Source organism: Sapajus apella, unplaced genomic scaffold (assembly GCF_009761245.1).
Source record: "Sapajus apella isolate SASKATOON/1434 unplaced genomic scaffold, GSC_monkey_1.0 scaffold223, whole genome shotgun sequence".
In the NCBI taxonomy this organism is placed as follows: Eukaryota; Metazoa; Chordata; class Mammalia; order Primates; family Cebidae; genus Sapajus; species Sapajus apella.
The window spans coordinates 90,292-108,275 of NW_022437163.1; the positions used below are offsets into that span (position 1 = coordinate 90,292).

Below are 17,984 nucleotides of genomic sequence, written 5' to 3' on the forward strand. Positions count from 1 at the left end.
ACAGAGACTCAAGCATATGGGTGGACAAAGTTGGTTTACAGCCATCTTATGAGCTCTACTTCTCCTAAAAAGATTTGCAATCCAGGCTGGATGCAGTGGCTCACGCCTGCAATCCCAGCAATTTGGGAGGCTGAGGTGGGCAGATTACCTGCAAGACCAGACTGGCCATCTCTTACTAAAAATAAAAAAAATGAGCTAGACATGGTGGTGCATACCTGTAATCCCAGCTACCCAGGAGGCAGAGGCAGAAGAACCACTTTACATTCCGTGACGTGGTCCCACCCAAGAGGAATCATTTAACACTTCAGTTGATCTGGACGCTCCCCAAGCCACACATTGCATATAAGTCCACATGTGCAAGAGTTAACCCAAGTGGTTACACAGGCAGATTTCTATCACTGGACTCCAACATAAAGAGAGGGTGGTGAGGTAAAAATAAACGGGGAGCCCATATGTGAAGACCACTTGACTCCGAGTGATGCGGCGTTCCGGCTCATTATCGTCTAGTTTGTAGCAGGTCTAAAAGTAATGAGTTGAGCTCAGAGAGGGTCAATTCCGCCCTGGAGAAATGGAGGAGCAGGGCACAGGGTGTGCCCTGCCTCTATATGAACTCCAGGGCAGTTTATGTTCCACTGGCTAAGAGAAAGTTTTCTTCAAAAATTTCACATGATTACAGGGCAAACATTAATATCAAGTAAACTCAAAACATTGAGAAACTAGCATTACTTCTGGGAAAACCAGAGTGTGCATTTTTTTGGAAATAATCATTGGCAGCACAAACCTCGGAGTATCCAACGTAAATAAAAATGAGTTTTTAACCTACATATTTCACATTTAAATTAAGATATAAATGATGCTAATGAAATCCAGAAATCCAATTTTACTGTTTTCAATGTTCATTTTTTAAAAAATAGACATCTTTATCAACGATCCCAGTACAGCTAGTGCTCGACTTACGACCACGATTGGGTCCGACAGACCGGTCGTAACATGTTGAGCAGGCGATATGCACGTGGAGATGGTAGTGCTGCTGGAAGCTGGTCCGCACTGTCGTACGCCCAGCTGGGCAACGTTTGCGCTGCTAGATGTGGAGCAGTCGTGGCTAGCGATTGTGGTCGTAAAGTCGAATGGTCGCAAGTTGCATAGGTCGTAAGTCGATCAATACCTGTAATAGTCACCAATTAAGTCTTTACTATTTAAAAGCAAAATCACCTATCTCCTTAACAGTATCCACTTTACAAGTCCCATTATGTGTACTGGAAACAAGATTCAGAAATAAATATATATATATGTACATAATACAGTATATGAAGTTATCTTTCAAATGAAAAAACTTTCAGATAGTGATATTACATTTCCAAATTAATAACATAAGCAAATTATGGGATGCCATCCACGCCTGTTCCAAAGGTACCGAACTTATAAACCATCTCAGGTGCGGAGCTGGATAGGTTCAAAGTTGGAACGAAAGCCGGCGGAGCAGCCCACCGGCGAGGTGTCCAGGGCAGGGCCCCGCCCGGTCCCGACCCCTTCCGCCCTGGGCTCGACCCCGGCTGCGCCTCCGCCTCTGGGCTAACGCGGAGCCCGAGCGCGCCTCACACCGTCGCGCCCCAAAGGCGGAGTGCGGGCTCGCGAGGGTCCCCAGCCTACTCCGGCTCCTGCCGGCACCTACGGACTCGTGTCCACGCCGCCCGCCGACACTGGAGCAGCGCCGCCCCGGCCCAACAGCCTCACGAGCCTCTTACCTAACAGGATGTCGGCCGGAAGCAGCGCGGCCCCAGGGTGCACGGAAAGCCGCCAAACGAAACCGAACGCAAACACGCGCTGTCGGCCAGGCTGGGAGACAGGACGGGCGGACAACGCGCCGCGAGGCGGAAGCTCAGGATGCGCCCCGCCCCTGCCCGAGACCCCGCCCCTGCCCGAGACCCCGCCCCTGCCCGAGACCCCGCCCCCGCCCGGCCCCGCCTCCTTGTTTCCGCGCCACTGCACGTACGGGCCCCGCCCCTCGCGCGAGGTGTGTTTTGTTGACCCGGAAAGGGATTCTCCGAAGCCCAGGTCCGCTCGGGTGAGTGCGCTGCGGTATTTGTGGCCAAACCATGCCATGCAGGCCCCTTCCCGCGCCGTCCTCCGCTCTCGGGGTCCGCGGGTATCCGCGGACGTCACAAGCTCGGCAACCGCCCCCCCGTCGGCGGGGAGCCCCGCGGCGCCCTGAAATGCTCCGAAGCCTGTCGCTCAGCTGCGAGATCTGCGTCCTTGTCTGGCTCCGTCACTGAGGTCGTCCCCGTCCGGCCCTTCCACCCTAGTTCTCTTCACCGTCAGCGCATCCTGTCCGCGCGGCGTCAGGTCCCATTCGGCACGTGGCTTGTCTCCCGTCGTCCCCAGACTCGCCCCTCTCGGCCCCTCAGGGCAGGCCTGGGATTCGGCAGACGCCGGTCCTCCCTGAGGTAACTCCCCCTCCTCCCCTCGGCCAGGCCCTCCGTCTCCGCAGACCCCTGGCTTTGGGGTCACCGCCTCAGACAGGACCCTCAGTCCGGGGCTGGGCGAGGGGACCTGCCCAACCCTGTAACACCCCGTGTCCTGCACAGTCACCTCCCACTGGCAGTGACTGTCGGGTGTTTACCTTTCCGATGTCCCACTTAGAAGTGGGCTGTTCCTTGGCATGGGCTTCTTTGCATCGCTGAGGGTGTCGAGATGGGCAGGGGAGTGAGGAGAAAACAGCAGAGAGAGGTAGGGCCGGCGAGGAAGAAAGGGGGAAGGAAATTTAGAAGATGGGAAGTGGATGGGTCTGAAAAATTTAGACAAACTGAGAATGAAGGAGAGTGACCTGAGCAAGAAGTAGCGAGGTGAATGGAAATAGTCAAGACGGGAATCAGCAGAGATGTGAAGGAGGGCAGGAAACAATGAGAAGGCCTTGACCATCACTAGCAGAGGGGGCAGCAGAAGCCTAATTCCCAAATTCCTTAGATGGTTTTCTGATTTCCAAATTACTTTCCCTTTTAAATTTATTGTCAGGTTAAGATTAAGAGACCTCAATACTTTTCAGTCTTAATTATATATTGAAAATACTTTTTGTTGTTTAATAAATACTTTTACACTAATTCAGTGTGCACTTCGTAAGGATATTGATGATTTGAGTTAGTTTAATATTCAACAGCTTCCTCCCTTCCTTTGTATGATCTTTGTATTTAATGGCTGTGGGATAAAGTTCCCAACTAAGTATAAGTATCAAGTTTTCTTTGTGCCATTTTCTGCAAATATTGCAGGTTGGGCTAGATTGTCCTAGAACTTTGTTCCAACAGATTCCATCTGTTCATAATGAATACATTGCTCAAAGGTATTTCCAAAGCTGAACTTTTTATATTTTTCTGTTCCAACAATTAGATATTTTCAATTTTTATGTTTTTGGATGACTTAATGTGATGTTCTGGAAAAGACAAATACTTTTAATCAATATGATTAAAACCATGAAAGACAAATTGCTCTTACTTAAGTGTGTGAAATATGATCTGAAATCATTAGGGGAGCAGGGATGATAAGGGAAAACTCCCACTATCGCATCCAAATTATGTCATTCCTGTTTACTCTGATGCTGTTTACTCTCTCCTGACTTCTGTTCACCTTTCCACTTGCCCCACGACAAGACTTTAAAGTAAGCACAGAACATAGCTATCTTTCTAATGAGGAGGAGGTGTTGGTTCTGGGAAGGAAGCTTGAAGGAGAAAGGGCAGTGGGATTTGGGTATTTAAGATCCAGAAATGAGAGAAAGCCTGGGAAGCTCAGGAACCAGAGAAAGAAAAAGCCTTGCCTGTTCTCACCCATGACCCTGTGCTCAGCAGGTACTAGCAAAGACTTCAGGCTCTATGACTAAAAGGGGTGGAACCAGTTTGTGTACCCACAGCTGCCATGTAAGGGTGTTTGTGGACTTCACTAGGGAAGAAGGGTGTTATGAAGGAAGGGTCAGAAGAACTCACCTGTTGGTCTCCGTGTAGAAGTTTATTGTCCTGAATTCCTGGAGGTTCAGTGAAAAGCAGAAAATTGTCTTTTTAACATGTTGAGTTCTGCCCCCATATATGTGATTGTGGGAAAAGACAAGGGTATGTTGCTTGGAAGTCCTGAAATGCATGTTCCTAATACTCACCAGTGACTTCTCAAGACGGATCTTACCTAAGAAAGAAGCTCGGAGAAGAAAAGTGGAAAACGATTAGAAATGGCACTTTCACTGGAAAAAGTCATGTTATTCATTGATTGTTCTGTCATCTTCCTCCTTAAATGCTGTTTTTAGGATGTGCTAATCTCTGACCCTGCCTAACACATTTCCTAACTCACCCACAGCCTTCCCTTAATCCCCTCCAATCTTCACACTATCACACTGTAACCCAGTGAATTCGAACTTGTGAAGTTACATTTGGGGGATCATATGGGAAGGGCTTCACACCCAGACATAGATTACAGATGGGAAGTAGGCCCATGGTGTCAGTGAGGCCAGTATGGATCGTTTAGGGATGATGCACTATCAGATGTTTGTGAACTATGATTAGAGAAACTGTGCATATTAGTAGTGAATTAATATCAGGAATATCTGACAAATCCTGGAAAAGAAGATTGATAAGAGGAAACTTGTTCTGCCTGATTGTATAATGCATTGGAAGCCTAAAACAATGAATCAGTCTGGATCTGGCCTCAAAATATTGATAATTTGGATTATAAGGGAGAGTTTAGAAAATGATAGCTATGACAAATTCAGGTGACATTTCATCCACACGATGGAGTGTGTTTTATTCAGTAATTGTTTCTTAAAAATGGAATCAACCTAAGTGTCTAACAGTAGGGAGTTTTGGGAATTGTTAACAGCACATCTGTTCCAAGGAGACCTTGATGTTCACAGATTTGTAAAGAATGCTTTCTAGCACACTGACTTCTCTGCAAATGTCTGAGGGTTCCTCCACCTTGGGTAAGTTGGTGGTTTGATCGCAGGGCATATAAATGGTGCATTTTGTATTGTAATATATTCTAGCAAGATGCAGCCCACAAACTGTATAAATATTCTTACCTACCACTAGCACATAAAGTTCATCTACTACTTTAACCAGAGCTTGATACTTTACGTATGCTTTTGTGGATTTGGATAAAACAACAACTCATTTTATTTCCAATTCACAAAGTAATTGTGAGGCTGAATAAATTTTATGGTAGACATATATGTAAAATGGATTTTTTACGTGACTCATTTTTGATGTATAGTAGAGGCTATTTTCCATTCTATGTTCTCTCTCTCTCTCTCTCTCTCTCTCTCTCTCACTCACTCTCACTTTGGTGTCTTATAATGTTTCTGCAGTAAAACCAGATCCTTCCTTTATGCCCTTTGATTTTATATTTTCCTCAGTAAGACATAAGCTATTTTATATGATAAAATATTATGTTTTATTCAGTCTGCTTATGATATTGTTTAATATTGTATAAATATTTGTATGACTTATTTTAAATTTCCAAATAACATAGGTTTACTTTTTTTTTCTTTTCACAATTATTATGACAGTATCCTCAACAAAAATCAAAATTTAGACAAAATGACTTTTAGACTAATTGTAATTTTTTTCATGTGGAAGACCACATGTGACTTTTAAGTCTAGGTTGCCCTGAGTCTGCATTCACTGGGGTTTTATGTCACTGTGTCCTCCAATCTAATAAGATTTTGGGCTTCATTCATGTCATTTTTATGTCCTCAGTAAATTTTAAAATTTCTTTACGTGGGTCTACAAATTTATTTCAAATGGTACTCATAACATTTTGCTGTTGTAAATAGATAATGATTTTGTATGTTTGCTTCATTTAAGGATTAATGTTACTAAACAGGAAATACTGATTTCAATATATTCAGAATAGAAGTGCCCACTTATTAAATGTTCTTATTAGTGTTGATAATTAAAGCGCAGTCTACTTTTTCCAAGTTTACAGTCACATTATCTGAGAATAACTACAGTTTCAGCTCTTTGAGTCCATTTTTATAGTCCCTCTCCTTTCCCTCTTGTTTTGGTCCCACCTCAGGCATCCTGTGCAGTGGGAAATGGCATCAGCACCAGCCAGCCTCCTTTTACCAGCCTTACCTTTAGTGGAAATGGTTCTTTTGTTAACTGCCGAATATATTCGTTGAAATCTTCTTGATTAAGAAGAATTATTGCCCCCAATTTGATATGATTTTTAAAGATTTTAAATTATTTTTAAAGATTTAGATTACTTAAAAATGTTTTTTCAAGGATCTATTGATGTGATTTTTTTTTTAATTTTTAAAATTTCTATATGGAAATATTAGGTTTTCTAGTATGGAATCATCTTTTATTATTGCAATAAACTTCGCTTCACAATGCTCTGTCATTATTTAACCAAACCAGTAATGGCCAGGTGACCAAAATAAATAGCTAAATGGCTAAAATTGTAATAATGATTTTTGCAAGTGTAATTAATGAAGATTGTTGGTTAAATTTCTAGTTATTTTTGCATTTATGTTCATTTTGAGTAGCATAATAAACTTAGGAGAACAGGCTTTTTACCTTCAAAAGAATTTACAATACAAAGGAACTATAAGTGATTTGACATGTGAGAACTCTCGCAAATCACTTTTACAGTTAAACTCGGATATATACTTTAAATAATAAAATTGGCTGATCAGATTTTTCTGCTATTTATGACTGAAAGATTTTACTGTTTTCTTGAAAATTAATTTATTTTATATATTTATGTGAGAATATAATTCTTCCCATTTCTTACATTTTAAATTACTGCTTTTAAATAAATACAGTCTCTTTTTTTTTTGAGACAGAGTTTCGCTCTTGTTACCCAGGTTGGGGTGCAATGGCGCGATCTCGGCTCACTGCAACCTCCGCCTCCTGGGTTCAGGCAATTCTCCTGCCTCAGCCTCCTGAGTAGCTGGGACTACAGGCACGCGCCACCATGCCCAGCTAATTTTTTGTAGTTTTAGTAGACACGGGGTTTCACCATGTTGACCAGGATGGTCTTGATCTCTCAACCTCGTGATCCACCCGCCTCGGCCTCCCAAAGTGCTGGGATTACAGGCTTGAGCCACCGCGCCCGGCCAATACAGTCTCTTTTATTTACCAGTGTTTTTTTTCTTTCCCCCATGGGTCTTCTCAGTTTCATGATTTTGCTCTCAAAACTTTTCAAATATTGATTTCTGTCAAATCTGTTCATTCATTACATTCTTTTAGTATTTAATTCCTTGATCTTTTTAACATTTATTAATATCTACTGAATTTGTAACAATTTGGAAAGTCCAATAACTCCTGTTTTCTTTTTCTTTCTCTTGATTTACGAGTGTTTTTAAAGTTTTACATTTCTTGAAGATCACACCCATAGCCTTAATTTCATGGTTTTGCGTACTTTCATTTTTAATACTTATTAATATCATGAATGTAATTGAAATACTTCTTTGATTTTACTGGTGATAATATACCTACTACTGTACTGAGGCAGAAAAAAAAATCTTTAGAACTCAGATAAATGTACAATTTATATTTACTATTTACATATATGTGCTTTTGTTATTAAATTCCACTATCGTGTTTGTGGAATTAGCAATTTCCCTTTGAATTTAGATGTTCTACTTATGTATTACACTTTTGTGAATATCATATTTGGTGTTTAATTTTTGCTAGGATTATGGGCTGGACTCCAGATCCAAGATATACATGTAGCAGATCCACCAAAAACATACCTTAAGCCCCTAGCACTATTTTAATACCCAGAGCCTGGCTGAGCTTCTGTCATCTGTCCTTCTAGGCTCCTTGAGGTCTAGACATCTCATTTGACATAACTCAGCTGTGGCCCTTGGTGGATCTCAACCTTAGTACTACTCCCTGCTGGCAGGGGTGACCCAGGCCCACATAAGCCATTTCTGGGCTTCTTGGAGGACTTAGAGAATCCTGAGATTGCCCATGAGGATGGGTCATGCTTTGCACACCTTCCAGTCTAACATCCATGTTTCCTGATGCCTGTGGATATTTAGAAGCTCACAGGGGCCATGGATGTTCTTATACCTCCGTTTTCTGCAGTGTGACTCCTATACTCCTGAGCCAAAGTAGACAATTTTGAGGAGGCTTACGTGAAGATTTATGGTGGCCCCCATGGTTCTGTGAGACTGGTAAAAGGAACAGACCCCTTAGACTTATCTCCCAGGAGAATATGTAAGCTAGTGGAGGAAAGGACAGTAACAAAGTATGAATTTAGTATACCAGGCTATCAGAGCAAAGCTCTAAGGAAAAACAGAGGGATCTTATTGCAAGTGGCCCAGCTCTATTAGACTAGGAGATGTTATGCAACCTTGAAAAATCAAGGAGATGTGACCTTACTGAAGGAACAAAATTAATCTACAATAATTGACCATAAAGAAATGGAAGTATCTGGCTGGGTGTGATGGCTCATACTTGTAATCCCAGCACTTTGGGAGGCCAAGTTGGGTGGACCACTTGAGGCCAGAAGTTCAAGACCAGCCTGGCCAACATGGTGAAACCCCATCTCTACAAAAATACAAAAAAAAAAAAAAAAAATTAGCCAGGCTTGGTGGTGGGCACCTATAATCGCAGCTACTCAGGAGGCTGAGGCAGGAGAATTGCTTGAACCTAGGAGGTGGAGGTTGCAGTGAGCCGATATTGCACCATTGCAATACAGATTCTAGGGCTGAAGAATACAGTAACTGAACTCAATCAATACAGGGTCTCAAGAGCAGACTTTATCAAGCAAAAGAAAGAACCAGTGAACTCAAAGACAGATCATTTGAAATTATGCAATCGGAAGAGTCAAAAAATAAAAATAATGTTTTAAAAAGTGAAGAGCCTCTGTCTGACTTTGCTAAAAATTTGAGGTTCCTAAGAACTTCTGTTTGTGTGTGTATGTGTGTGTCTTTCTTTTTTTTTTCCGGAGACTTGCTCTTGCAGAGTCGTGCCCTGTCGCCCAGGCTGGAGTGCAGTGGTGCGATCTTGGCTCACTGCAACCTCCACCTCCCTGGTTCAAGCAATTCTTGTGCCACAGCCTCCCGATTAGCTGGGATTATAGGCGCCTGCCACCAGGCCCAGCTAATTTCTGTAGTTTTAGTACAGACAGGGGTTCACTATGTTGGCCAGGCTGGTTTTGAACTCCTCACCACAGGTGATCCTTCTGCCTCAGCCTCCCAAAGTGTTGGGATTACAGGCTTGAACCACCACACCCAGCAAGAACTCCTTCTTATGTTAGATTTGCTAGAGTTTAGCAGCTCACAGAACCCAGGGGAAAAGTTTACTTAGTATTGCTGGTTTATTGCAGAGGACATTTTAAAGATTACAATGAACAGCCAGCTGAAGAGTTATATACAGCAAGATTTGGAAGGGTCCTAGGTTTAGAAATTCTGTCTCCATGGAGTTGAGATGTGCCATTCTTTCCGCATGTGAATGTGTTCTTCACCTACCAGGAACCTTTTTGAATCCCATCATTCAGGGATTTTTATGAAGTGTTCATCTAGTATGTATAATTGTTATCAACTCAATCTCCAGCCGCTGTCCCTTTCACAGAGGATAGGGGGTGGGACTGTATGTTCCAGGCTTCTAGTCATGTCTTGGTCTTTCAGGTAATTGCCCCCCATGTTAGAGCCCAATAATTGTCTCATTAGAACAAAAGACACTCCTATAACCCATGAAATTCCAAGGCATTACAATCTCTGTGTTGGGAACCAAAGTCAAAGACCAACTAGAACAAAGACTTCTCCTAGCAACTCTATTCCTTAGGAAATTGCAAGGATTTTGAGGGGGCTCTATGCCAGAAACTGGGGATGAAAACCAAACTATGTATTTCTTATGAATAACAATGTCACATATATGTTCATGTGTTCATGTTGTTCGTGTCCTTTCATTCAACTTGAAGAACTGCCTTTAGCATTTCTTGTAAGGTATGTCACTTTGTAAAGTGTGTCTTTTAAGGTATCCACCATCATAAATGAGATTTAAAGCTGCTTGGTAGATAAATTCAGCATGAATTCATCTAAAGGTCAGACTTGAGGGAGTGGTATTTCTAGAAGCCTCACATGGAAGGGAGAATCGTTCAGAACAAGTGTATCCAGAGGACCAGTGGAAGGGAGAAGGAATGGAGGGAAGCTCCTGAGGGCTGAGATGCATGTGGGGAAAGCCTGCAAGCACACAAACCAAGAATAAGTAAATCAGAGAAATTCCAGTATTTATCTGTAGGTGGCAACCACAATCTACATGATTCAGGGATTCTTAGGATTTGGAATCAGAGGGAATTGAACATTTCAGAATTCCATGGGCTAGGTAGCATATGAAACTCAATGATTTTCATATGTCTAGCTCTAAAATCAAGGTGTTTTTATCTCTCTTAGCAAGAATAGTAATTCTCTTCCTTCTGACCCTGGAAGAGGAGAGACACCAACCCAACCCACCCCCCACCCACTGCATGTCCTTGTTGGTTGGACTGGGGCTCCTGGCTTTGGGACAGATGTTGTAAGCAAAACTGGAGTATCATGGTTTCTTCTTGCTCAGATTTGTCTTCTTAGTGCTTGGATGGTGTGAGTGAAAACCCAGAGGAATACAGTTGGTGGCTGAACTAGTATGATGCCATCACAGGTGAGTGGGAAATTCCTCTTTCTACTGAAATATGTACCCCTGTTACCAGCCTATGGACAGATTCATCTTATTAACATGAATGTTCTAAGTGTACTCAAGGAGCTCCAATTGAGAGTCCCCAGGGCTTTGGAATGGTTACATTGGCTCAAAGAGTCATCAAGAAATAATCTCCTTTGAACAATACAGTAAGGCATCTGGCCTCTACTAAGGCTATATATTCTTAAAAGAGACGTGAGAAGTTTTTGTTTCTCTCATCCAGTTTCAGGGAAATCATTCATTACCAGCCTCTCATGGCCTCATTGGGGAAATAAATTCACTCATACCCATGTTATTGGCAGGAGTGGGCTTGAGAATATAGTGAGGGTAGGTGGTGAAAATGAGAACAGAATGTGTTAGCTCATACAAGGCAGTTGTTTTCCAAGTGAGCTCAATTAATCTAGTATTTCAGCCGTGCTAGGGGAGGCCTGTTTAACTTAAAGTGAAAGCAGATAGGGTTCTCTGACAATGAGGAATTATGTATTTATTTTTCCTATCTAAAAATCTTAATGTTTTGATAGAATATATGTGTGCCTTTGAAAAACTTAAAAAAGAAAACTAAAATTCTTATTACCCTTGTCCCCATATTAACCTCAAATCAAATTTGATAACTGGAAGCAATGTATCAAATTTGATAAGTGGAAGCAGCTAGAGTGTTATTTCTTTAATTTTGTTTGTGCATTAAGTGATGGAATATAGGAAATAGTACATTTAAAACCCTGAGGAAATTTTTAAACTGGAGAGACCAGAACATCAAATGATATTTTTTACTCATAAATATAGAGACAACATGAAGAAACAAAAGAAAATGGTACTTAGTGCATTAGTCTGTGTTTACACTGCTATAGAGAACTACCTGAGATTGGATAATTTATGAAGAAAAGAGATTTACTTGACTGACGCTTCTGTAGGCTTAACAGGAAGCATGACTGGGAGGCCTCAAGAAACGTACAATCATGGTAAAAGGGGAAGCAAGCACCATCTTCATAAGGCAGTAGGAAAGAGAGACCAAATTGGGAAATGACACAAACTTTTAAACCTTCAGATCTACTGAGAACTCACTATCATGAGAACAGCAAGGGGGAAGTTCACCACCTTGATTAAGTCACCTCCCACCAGGCCCTCCGCTAACATGTGGGGATTACAATGCAAGATAAGATTTGGGTGGGAACACAGAGCCAAACCATATCACCTGGTGTTTGGAGGTCCCAGAGGAAACTGAGACAGGAAGTCCTCAGACCATGGAAAGTGTCAGGATGAGACCATCTTTCAGTACTCAAATTTTAGAGCCCCTCGCTTGTGCTGCTGAGCCATTCATCCTTATCCATGTTTTGAGACTGGCTCAAAACAAAAAAGAAGCTGCATCTGCTGATATCAAGTTCTGTATGAAAGTTGTTCAGTCAACTGAGTGTTCTCAGTCATTTCATGAATAATATATTTGTACCTTGTATCTAAAAATGTTTGATACATAGGAACCACCTTACATATGACCTTACTGGATCTTTTGCAACTCCTAACAGGTCTTTATTCTTGAGGACACTGAGTTCTCGTAGGGGAATATCTAACTATAGTCATGATTAAAATGTGACAAAGCAGGCCAGGTATGGTGGCTCACACCTCTAATCCCAGCACTTTGGGAGGCTGAGGTGGGCGGATCATGAGGTCAGGAGTTCGAGACCAGCCTGGCCAACCCTAAAACCCTAAAACCCCATCTCTACTAAAAATACAAAAATTAGCTGAGTGTGGTGGTAGGTGCCTATAATCCCAGCTACTCAGGAGGCTGAGGCAGGAGAATAGCTTGAACCTGGGAGGCAGAGGCTGCAGTGAGCCAAGATCATGCTACTGAACTCCAGCCCAGGTGACAAGAGCAAGACTCCATCTCAAAAAACAAAAATGACAAATTATGAATACTGCTTCCTTTGTGATGAGTCTATGGATTTTCATGAAGGTGGTGGAGAGGAGAATTTTAGTTCTAAATTTCTAAATGCAGATTTTATAATTAGTATCTGGAAGTTATACTTAGAAGTCTATTGGGAAATCTTCAGGTTATATGCCACACTTCATGTGATTTTTCTCTATGTGAAGTTTTCTGTCTGTGTATATCTGAAAGCCAGACTCCTAATTCACATTTAAAGCAATGGGACAGGGACAGGAACCCCAAACACTGTTTGAGTTTTCTGTTCATACCACCCACACTTCCTTAATACAGTCACTTTGATCATGCTCCACTGAACATTGGCAAAGATAGCACTGTTTGAAGTAGAATGTCCATAATGTTTTAGGATTCCATGACCTTTGAGGATATAGTTGTAGACTTCACTCGGGAAGAGTGGGCCCTGTTGGACACTTCCCAGAGAAAGCTGTTTCGAGATGTGATGTTGGAGAACATCAGTCATCTGGTCTCTATTGGTAAGTCTCCTTATGTTTATTGTGTATGTATATATGTATTCATTCACTCACCCATTTTTTACTGATTGATTTGTTCATTCTACATGTGTCCAGAACAGCTTTCTCATCTATCACTTCACCCTCTGCCTTGATCCTTTTATAACTCTCACAACTACCTGACAGCCATTTGCTTCCTTTTCACTTACATTGATTGACTTATATTGTCATCTCTCTAGAATGTCATCTTTCGACCACAATTTCACATCCTTCTTACTCTTCACTCTCCCAAACTCAGAAAATGGGAATACCCTGCTTTTGAATGCATAATTAAAATAATTACTCTATCATAGGGACTGTTCTGCACAGAACCTAGATTGTTCTGCTGCAGCTAGTGTTTACTGAATTTTTTTTGAGATGGAGTCTCACTCCGTCGCCAGGCTGGGGTGCAATGGCACAATCTTGGATCACTGCAACCTCCGCCTCCCGGGTTGAAGCAATTCTCCTGTCTCAGCCTCCCAAGTAACTGGGCCTACATGTACATGCTACCATGCCCAGCTAAGTTTTTTGTTTTTAGTAGAGATGGGGTTTTACCATGTTGGCCAGTTGGTCTCAATCTCTTGACCTTGTGATCTGCCCACCTTAGTCTCCCAGAGTGCTGGGATTACAGGCATGAGCCACCAGGCCCAATCAGATTATTTTTTAATATAATATCAAACACTGTGAAAACCGGTGATTTCTCACTGATTGAAAATACTCCAGATTCTGCAATACATCTTTCAAGTTAGGCATGGACATCAGCAATTACAGGTCTTTTATGTCTGGGAACAAGTTCAAGAGGTTTTCCCTTTGCTCATGAAGGACTGTCAATGTTGTCTTCAAGGTACTCTTCCCAGGCTGATCTCCAATGGCTATCTTACCCTTTCCAGTAGCCTGCCCTGTACTTGATAACCATGTACAGTTGTCAGCATAGAACTCAAAATCCATGTGTCTTTTTCCCAAAAACAGGCAATCAATTCTGCAAATCAGTTGTGTTTTCCCATTTGGAGCAAGTAGAGAAACTTTCAACACAAGGAATACGCTTACCGCAAGGTGAGCTATAAGAAACAGTGCCTCAATAGGAAGAGGAGGAATTTGGCCAGTGAGTGAGTAGGTCCCAACAGTTGCCAAAGGGAGATTTCTGGGGTTTTTTTGTGATGGAATCTCACTCTGTCACCCAGGCTGGAGTGCAGTGGTGCAGTCTCAGCTCACTGCAACCTCTCCCTCCCAGGTTCAAGTGATTCTCTTGCCTCAGCCACCTAAGTAGCTAGGACTACAGGTGTGTACCACCACACCCAGCTAATTTTTTTTCTATTTTTAGTAGAGGGGGTTTCAGCATGTTGGCCAAGCTGGTCTCAAACTCCTGATCTCAAGAAATCCACCCGCCTCAGCCTCCCAAAGTGCTGGGATTACAGGCATGAGCCACCTTGCCCAGCTGGAAGGTTTCTTAAATTTGCAGTGTTTTTGAAATGTAGGCAAAAGCTTAAGGGAAACATTTCTCAGATATTGTCATTATACTTCGTAGGTATCAATTTTTATCCAAGTATCTCTCTGTCATTGTCTTTGGCTTTTGTAAAGGGGATATTTGTGAACTTATTTGAGTTAAACTCTCACATAATGGCATTTTGAAATGGTCCTCTTCTTTCAAAATTTTTCTTCCTTCTTCAACTTGCCTTCTTAATTTTTTATATGCTAAAAATGTCAGTAGTCAATGTTCTATAATACTCTTCTCCTTAAAGTATTGTTAATTTGACATGCTTTCCTTGTCTTTATGTATTTGAGACACTCAAATGGACTTCACAACTATTTAACATTGTTATTCCCCTAATGCCTATATAGCATCTTTTTTTTTTTTCATTTATTTCAGGTAAAGAAGGTGACATTAAACATCAAGAAATACCATTCATTCAGCATATTGATCAGAAGGACACATCAACCATCAGCACAATGGTAAGCTTTATGCATGCAAACCCTGTTCCTCCAAATAGAAACCTGGAAATTGAACAAGTTTGGAATTTGGTACAGGTACCTGACTGTACTCAAAGCTGTCCCAGCAGAAAGTTTTAGTTTGGATTTAGTGAAGAAATTAACTTGAAATCAAAACCATAACATGAGGCCTTAGAACAGAACAGTTATATAAACAGGACTAGGCACTGAAATTTTCAAACATGATAAAGTCTTAACAAGTCAGATAGCTCTTCATTGGGATACTACAACAGAAAAACTCTACATGCAGTTACATAATACAGGAACAATTGTAACTGGAGTCTACTACTGAATGATTATTCTAGAATTAATATGTAGAGAAATGAAGTAATGAATGGATGAGTATGGATAAATACTTTAATAGCCTTTCATTTCCTTCCCCAAACCAGAGATCTCATACTCAAGATGATCCTTTTCTATGTAATGATTTAAGAGAAGATTTCACTCAACATATACCATTGACTCAAAATATGGTTACTTACATGAGTAAGAAACACTTTGTAAGCAAAATGTTTGGGAAAACCTTCAGTAACCAGTTATCCTTTGATCAACACAAGCAAATTTACACTAGGTATAAATCATATGTAAGTCATCTATTTGATTATGCCTTTATGCAAAGCTCTGACCTTAGACCACACAATGTGACTCAAACTAGAGAGATAACTTTGGAATGTCATGTGTGTGGGAAAACCTTCAGCAAAAATTCAAATCTTAGGCGACATGAGATGATTCACACTGGAGAGAAACCACACAGATGTGATCTGTGTGGGAAAGCCTTTACTCATTGCTCTGATCTTCGAAAACATGAGAGAACTCACACTGGAGAGAAACCATATGGATGTCATCTATGTGGGAAAGCATTCAGTAAAAGTTCTAACCTTAGACGACATGAGATAATTCACACTAGAGAGAAAGCACAGATATGCCATCTGTGTGGGAAAGCCTTCACTCATTGCTCTGACCTTAGAAAGCATGAGAAAACTCACTTAGGAGATAAACCATATGGGTGTCATCTATGTGGGAAGGCCTTCAGTAAATGTTCTTACCTTCGACAACATGAGAGAACTCACAATGGAGAGAAACCATATGAATGTCATCTATGTGGAAAGGCCTTCTCTCATTGTTCTCACCTTAGACAACATGAGCGAAGTCACAATGGAGAGAAACCACATGGATGTCATCTATGTGGGAAAGCCTTCACTGAATCATCTGTGCTTAAACGACATGAGAGAACTCACACTGGAGAGAAACCATTTGAGTGTCATATATGCAGGAAAGCCTTCACTGAATCTTCTGACCTTAGGCGACATGAGAGAACTCACTCTGGAGAAAAACCATATCAATGCCATCTCTGTGGAAAAGCCTTCAATCACTCTTCTGTCCTTAGACGACATGAGAAAACTCACACTGGAGAGAAACCATATGAATGCAATATATGTGGTAAAGCCTTCAATAGAAGTTATAACTTTAGACTTCATAAGAGAGTTCACACCGGAGAGAAACCATATGTTTGTCCTCTATGTGGAAAAGCCTTTAGTAAATTTTTTAACCTTAGACAGCATGAGAGAACTCACACTAAAAAGTAATGAATATTTAAGAGTCATCAGTCATAGCATTAACACTAAATACACGAGAGTACTAACATATTACAGGAACATTATGTTTGTAATCAGTGTGGAAAAGACTTTATTTATAAATTTCCACTTTGTTCTACCTAAATTCAAGGTAGAAAGAATCCATATGTATTTCATCTATATGGCACAAACTTCAGACTCTGGGCTGACCATATACAACATGAGAGAATGAAACTATAGATCAAAGGAATATGGAGGAATCTTCATCCACAGCTCTAACTGTTAGACAAAGAGGAGAAATCATGTCAGAGAAATTCTATGCCTGTCATCAATGTGAAAATGCCTTCATTATTAATTTACCCTTTAAACAAATGAGTAAAATCCACAGGAGAAAAACCATATGTCTGTAATTGCTATGCACTCTCATTCAGCTAAGCACCAATTTTGGTGTTTGCCAGAAAATTCATTATCAGGTAACTGATAAAACAGTAAATATATGGAAATATTTTTTATTAGGTGGATGAAGGTTCTTGAACAATTCCAGAAACTCGTAGTGGAGAAGTTATTCCATGAAAACTTGTGAGAAATCCTTTTCTTAATAGAGCAGCACTTGTATGATAGACCAGCATTCACATGCGGTAGAACTCACAATGTCATGAATGGAGGGTAGTTCTCCGTAAATTACTCATTCCTTAATCAAAAACAGCATTTTTCCACTGAGAAAACAATCTTGACATGATAGTGGGAAAATCTTCAGGCAGCTTTTATGTCAAAAAAAGTCATACAGGAAAGAAAACTCTAAAAAGCCATTTAAGAGATGTATAGCTGGGATACAAGAAATAAAACCATCAAGCATATGCTTGAGGAAAAAAAAGTATAATTTTGGACAAAGGCTTTCTACTGAAAATATGTAGGATGAAATGTACAATTCTGAAATAACCTGGGAATACTGAATGTGGAATTATGTAAGAAGTAATAAGACTAAATTAGTACTATCAAAAGTGCAAGCATTAAGTGTTGTTGCTAAATAATAGGTTGATTAAACTCTAGGTTTTTAATTCAGTTTTAAATGCATAGATTAGGGTCAATTAGAAAATAAGACCCTTCATGGTGGGTCACACCTGTAATCTCAGCACTTTGGGAGGCTGAAGTGGGTGGATCCTTGAGGTTGAGAGTTCAACACCAGCATGGCCAACATGGTGAAACCCCATCTCTACTAAAAATACAAAATCAGTTGGGCATGGTGGTGTATGATTGTAGAGTAGTTAGGAGGCTGAGGCAGGAGAATCACTTGAACCTGGGAGGTGGAGCTTGCAGTGAGCAAAGATCATGCCACTGCAAG

At 41.1% G+C, this 17,984-nt stretch overlaps 1 protein-coding gene and 1 pseudogene across 9 annotated transcripts; both read left to right on the forward strand.

Moving 5' to 3' along the window:
• Positions 1 to 1,925: 1,925 nt before the first annotated feature.
• ZNF596 (zinc finger protein 596) lies at positions 1,926 to 17,643 on the forward strand. Of its 8 annotated transcripts, XM_032271062.1 has the most exons (7): positions 2,015 to 2,065; positions 10,539 to 10,622; positions 12,941 to 13,067; positions 14,052 to 14,084; positions 14,115 to 14,135; positions 14,950 to 15,032; positions 15,458 to 17,549. In XM_032271062.1, exons 2-7 carry the CDS (start codon positions 10,608 to 10,610, stop codon positions 16,652 to 16,654), a joined length of 1,476 nt encoding a protein of 491 aa, XP_032126953.1. In that variant the 5' UTR covers positions 2,015 to 2,065; positions 10,539 to 10,607; the 3' UTR covers positions 16,655 to 17,549. The 8 variants fall into 8 exon arrangements, with proteins under 8 accessions (XP_032126949.1, XP_032126953.1, XP_032126954.1 ...); XM_032271058.1 differs by having other exon boundaries at positions 1,926 to 2,065; positions 14,052 to 14,135; positions 15,458 to 17,643; XM_032271060.1 differs by having other exon boundaries at positions 2,033 to 2,065; positions 10,379 to 10,622; positions 14,052 to 14,135.
• Positions 2,044 to 5,340, forward strand: LOC116544596 (annotated as a pseudogene). Its single transcript, XR_004265973.1, has one exon. The product of XR_004265973.1 is annotated as an uncharacterized LOC116544596 (transcript).
• Positions 17,644 to 17,984: the final 341 nt, after the last annotated feature.